The sequence below is a fragment of the Aptenodytes forsteri genome, unplaced genomic scaffold, assembly GCF_000699145.1.
Source record: "Aptenodytes forsteri isolate BGI_AS27 unplaced genomic scaffold, ASM69914v1 Scaffold65, whole genome shotgun sequence".
NCBI classification, from domain to species: Eukaryota; Metazoa; Chordata; class Aves; order Sphenisciformes; family Spheniscidae; genus Aptenodytes; species Aptenodytes forsteri.
The window spans coordinates 8,571,779-8,577,500 of NW_008795127.1; the positions used below are offsets into that span (position 1 = coordinate 8,571,779).

The 5,722-nt window shown below is 45.3% G+C and overlaps 1 protein-coding gene across 1 annotated transcript in view; it reads left to right on the top strand.

The window, feature by feature from the left end:
- Positions 1-13: 13 nt before the first annotated feature.
- Positions 14-5,722, top strand: part of USP46 (ubiquitin specific peptidase 46) — a 27,424-nt gene continuing 21,715 nt past the window's right edge. The window contains exon 1 of the mRNA XM_009277419.1: positions 14-342. Coding sequence (XP_009275694.1) covers positions 307-342 — 36 coding nt within the window. The 5' untranslated portion in view covers positions 14-306. The remainder of the gene's footprint in view (positions 343-5,722) is intronic.

Genomic DNA, 5,722 nt, shown 5'->3' on the forward strand with positions numbered 1-5,722 from the left:
TGGAGCTCGGGGCCCGGCGGACCGTGCGAGAGTCAGAGGCGGAAGGAGCGGAGATGCGGCTGCTCTCCCCGCGCTGCTAAAGCTCCCGGTCACTCGCCCAGAGGCGGGAGAGCGGGAAGGTCCGTCCTTCTCGCTGCTTTGCGGGCGCAAAGGGTGCCTGTGCAGTCCCCTCCTCTTGCTTTTATCCCAGCCCCGGAGCAGGAGCCGCCGCCGCCCCCTCTCCCTTCCTGCGCTCTTCCCACCATGAGCGGGGCTGTTTTCACCTTATAAAGATGGCGGTGTGGGATCGCTGCAACCTTTAGACTAATGACTGTCAGAAACATCGCCTCCATCTGTAATATGGTGAGTGCTCGCGGGCAGGCGCGCCGGCGGGGGGCGGGGGCGGCACAGCCGCCCCTCCGGGGGCAGGCCCTGCTGGGGCCGGCGGAGGGTCGGCTGGGGGGGTTCTCCCCAGGGGCGCCAGGCAAAGGAAACGACCGCATCCCCGGCCCCGGCGGCGGGGGACCTGGGCAGGCTGCGCCGGGACGTGCCTGGGATGGAGTTTGGCGCCGGAGAGTGGCGATGTCCCGAGGAGTTTTCTCGGAGCAGCCCGGGAGCGGGCGGGGGAGGGACGGAGAAGCTGAGCCGGTGCGAGGCCCTCCGGCGCGGGGCTGGCCCCGGCCGATACGCGTTGCAGACGGAGCCGCAGCCCGCCCTTCCTCCTCCTCCCCTTCCTCCTGCCCTAATAATCCTGCGAAAGGACCCCAAAGTTGGCCTCTGAATCCACATTAAGTCAGTGACCCCGTTTAACCCTCTCAGGCAGGTACCCTGTGGTCTCCTGGGGCCAGGAGCTCCCCAGGTTACACAGAAAACGTGGATGTTTATTTAGGTGCCTGATAATACGCTTTTGGATCCCGATGCTAGGTACCTGTTCTAGGAAGTCTTGGCTTTAGAGCTAACATCAGGGTTTAGCTTGCACTGCATGCCACTCAGAGAGGACTGCTGTTTGTTAAGTGCTCTTGAACCACTTAGCTTTCTCTAAATCAGACTAGGCAATTAGGAAGGAATAAGGAAACATTAATATTTTTGTTTGTTATGTTCAGACTTTGCTGCTTTCCTCCCCAGGACCAGTTGAAAGGACACTTTCTGCATTGTGATTGGGTCTAATTTTAATCCTAACAAACTTGGAGCATCTGATTGGGTTTAGATTTTTGAAACTTCTTGGTGGGGGAAAGGAGAGCTCAAACTTTGTCTGTCAAAGCTTTATTAATACAGTGAGGCAGTAATAAACTTGCCAAAGAAATGGGTGTGTGCTAAGCACACCAACACAAACAGAAGAGAAGCCTATTTCTGCACATTTTGTTGTTTTAGTCTGTATTTTTCCCCCTTATTTCCAGGTTCTTCACGAGCAGCTACACGCAGTTGCCAGCTTCCCTCCATGTGGTGCCCCAGCATGCCTTGTGCTGGTGATGCCACACATACCATTCATCTGCCCTGGAGAATGGAGCCTACCTCTAGGGTAAGGCAACAGGCATAGCCCCAGAGGCCTGGCTCCTGCGGGGTCAGCAGCAGTGGTCTGGGAGAGGGAGTGCAGATTGCAAGCCTGCTCCCCTTCCACGTGTCCACGCTTCCACTTAAGTGGGTTTGCTCTTTCGTTTCCAACCAGATGCCCAGGGCATCCCACGCATACTTCTGACTTAAGCCTCAGTCCTCCCTTTGAAATGCCTGCTCTGAAGTGCAGAGAGGGAGGGTTGGATTTGGGGTTAAAAAAACTTAATACAAAATCCAGACTTGGGGTAAAATAATCTGGGTGCTCACCTTTCTTCACCAACAGTAAGTAGTTTTCTAAACTTTTCATTGTTCTTAATGATTTCCAGTCCTGTGGGCCAGTGGGCCAGGGATACTGCAAAAAAAGGTTTAGGAAACAGTACAGGACTGAGGAGAAAACCTGGGCGCACTTACCTTCCTTCTGCGGCAGGCTCCGGCTTTTATTGCTGATGAATGGTGGGTGTGATGCCCTGCAGACTGCATAAGAGAGCACCGCATGAAGGGGAGCTGGAGACTCTTAGGTGGTTGTAAGACTTCAGCATTGGCGTAAAGTACTAGGAACTCCATGATTTCTTTCGTGTGCTTCAGACAAATGTGCTTGTATACAGTATGCTTCTCCCAAAGACTGAACAGATTCACAGCAAAACTGATGAGGTTGTTCTAACAGTGTGCTGCTCAGCTGTCACTGCCAGTATATCCTGCAAAAGTAGCATCCAAGAAATGGAGAGACTAAAGGGAAGAATTAGAGCCTCAGGCAGAAAAGGCATACAAGGGCTCATAGTTCAAGGCAATTCTAGCTCATGGTACCAGTACTGTGACAGAAGGTGAAGTTGGCTTAGCGATAATGATGTTTTAAAGCTACATATTCCTTGGGGTCTGTGTACTTAGCTTTTAGAGGTGTTGTGTTGTGCTGGTCACATTTAGTCTTCTGGATAACCCACAGGGACTGGGAGTACTTTTAGGAAAAAAAGCTGAGATTTTCAGAAAGCTACAGGAATTTGGGGCTGTAAGAGAAACGTAAATTCTTGGAAGTATTGGCAACACTGCATTATGGCTCCTCCAAAAATGTGTCCACTTAGATGAGGCATTGGACTTGAACTCAACGGTCTGTAGGAGGAGCTATGACAACCCTCTGTAAGAATGGGACTTTGGAAGGTTAGAGGTATATAAGAAAACCTTCTACCTGTATCAAACCTGAATATTTGCAGTGCTAGTTTGATTTAGGGAGTCTGTAGAAATCTACCAGACAAAGATGTTAATTCCCAAACCTTGTTCCTGCACTATAACATAGTGCTTGAAGAACTGACCTACTTACAATTTGTAGACTAAGAAATAGCTGCATAATTCTTAGGTAATATAATGTATTTTGGTATATAATGCTGCATAGCAGTATGTTTCTAAGTTTTTTAACCTGGTTGAACACAGTAATGAAAAACAAATTTCTGTTCTTTATCTTTTTCCATTCCCATTCCACTTGAGAGTATTCACAGAGATTTTTTTTTCTTAACTTTTGTAAAACAATGGATGTTGTCTGGTTGATTTTCTTGGAGCGGTGCGGGGCAGGGGGAGAGAGACAGAGGGAGGAATTGGTCCTGAATACTTGTCCTTCTCTGAATGCAACATAGATTATGTTTTCAATGGTAGTCCTTTCTTGACAAAGTTGTTTGTGTTTGTTTGGCCAAGTACTTTCATGTCCTGAAGGGGAAAAATAGATGAAATTTAGCTGAATGAATTTAGCTCAAGGGAACCTGGCTAGTCAGCATTTTAGGCTGTATGTTTGCTAGTTAATTGACTGCCTGAGGTCTAGTATCTCAGGCTGTGATTTTGGTCTCCTGAAGATGGTAGAGATTCAGTCTTCTCCAGGAAGAATCAAAACAAGTGTAGTGAAGCAAGGAAGCCAGGGACACTATTTAACTTGCTTGCAAAAGAGATCTAGCACTATATATTCACTGGATAAGCTCTCACATGTTGAGGCAGACACAGGAGGAGCTAACCAGTAAGAAAAAATGTTAGGTGCAAACTTTCCGCTTGGCACATTTATTTGTAGTAAATATTCAAATGCACAACTTCTAGAATTAAACAAAATTCCACTATCGTCTTTTACCAGTTTTGTCCCTCTAGTTATAATAACAATAGTACTAGTTATTATTCGCTGATTTGGTTAATGAGACCAAAGAGCTAAAACTTGTTTTGCTGGGGCGAAGGGAGATGAAGGCAACTGTGCCTGAAGGAATCGGTGGGACTCTTATGTGGGCACAGTGGCCACCCTCACTGAAAAGGGAGGTCTAGTCCCCGAGATGTTTCTCTTACCTGCCTTTCAGACACTGGGAAAGTTCATCCACTCTGTCTGCACACCAGGTTTGCCACAGAAGGAGGTGTACAAGAGGCAATCATCAGCTTTTATGTAGGACAGGTATGGTAGATGTGAAGAAGCATAAGATACACTGAAGAAACCCTGTTTGAGGGAATACCAACACCCGGTGCAGTTCAAGCAATGCAATTTTAGAAGCATCGTCTCAAGAGTGCACAATTTCAGTATGACGTATATAGAAAATATAGAAACAAAAATATGAAAAATATAGAGAATGTGAAGTCTAATTATTGTAATACCTTTCTGAAGTAATGAGAAACTTGAGAGTATGGCTGACAAATGGGTACTGGACTGACAAGCAGAAAGCGTGCATTCCATCAAAAGACAGAAGTCCACAAAAGATATTTTTTATTGGATAGAGGAGGATATGCAAAGTGAGAAACATCCTAATATATCATTTCCAGTGTACAACCTGGACTAGTGACTGAGGGTTGTCTTGCATGAATACTTTTTTTATGGCTAAAGTGGTTATCATGCACTTACTAGTTGTTTAGAAGATAAGCACAACAGCTCAATTCATGAACACAATGTGTGGTTCACAGCATGTTTCTTTTAGATGCATATAGCCTTTGGCTTCAAGTTGCTGAATTAAGAGCAAACCAGTGGTTATGCTAAATACCTTAATAAAGGAACCTCTTAATTACAGCTCAGCAAGGCTGAGTGAGTCTGAATTGTGGAAGAGATGGGATTAAAAGCAGACTCTGGACCCTGATTAACTGTGTGTGGTGGGCAAGTGCCATGCAGGAGGTGAGGTTCTGATGGGTTTGAAGAGCCACAGTCTGTGAAGCGTAAATCATGGCCGGTTAGAGAAACAGTCAGCAAAGTCTCTTCTGCTGATCTTCCTTTAGCCTCAAGAAACTGTCCTTGGCTGGCTGTTTGGTAGATACACTTATATACATTTATGTACATTATATACTTTTAACACCACAGTATATCAGTACTTCTGGGGAAGAAATGAGCTTGCACCTCCACTGTCAGGGCTCCATTATAAGCATGTTCTTGGGTGTGCTCAGTCTTTGCAGAGAAGGCTGCTGTGCTGATGGTTTCAAGCCAGCCATTACTGGATATTGTGTGTTGTGGTTATTTAATTTGATTTCACAATTAATGACCTAATAATAGTTGCATCTAAACTGTCTTAGGACAATGAAGTCTCCAACTGTCCACTGGAATTCCATTTGATAAGCCTTTGTTATTTCTGATGTATGTCAAACTTGAAGATTTCCAGTGATGGTGACTACATCATCTCTCTAGGCAATCTATCCCAATGCTTCAATGTCCTTATGACTAGAATGTTTCCTAATGTCTTACCTGAATCTATATTACTGTAATATGAGCTTGGTACTTCTCATCCTGTCCACGCTTGAGCTCAAGAACAGACTAATTCCCTTCTGTAACAAACTATATACTTGAAAATGTTGTCATGCCCTGCCTCAACCTTTTCTGTCTTATGCAACACAACCTTGTTCAATCTTTTTTTACAGGTCATTTTTCATTAGAGTGGAGTTTTTCGTTTTGACTGCCTTCTTTCGGATTCTCTCTAGTTATCTTCATCTTTCTTGAAACCCAGTACCCAAACCTGGATGTAAGGTCCTGTCTGAAGTCTTACTAGTGACAAGTTAAACAGGAAAGAACTTTGTAGAGCTTTAAGAACTTTGTAGACTCCTGTCTGTAAGAATTTCATTATGTTGTCAACATTTGTTGTTGTGTTTTTTTGAAATAGCATTGCATAGCTGGTGCTTATTCATCTTATACTACACTATGGTCTCTAGACTTTTTTGTTGTTGGGTTCGGGGGGGGGGGGTTTCGAAACACAACCTTATTAGG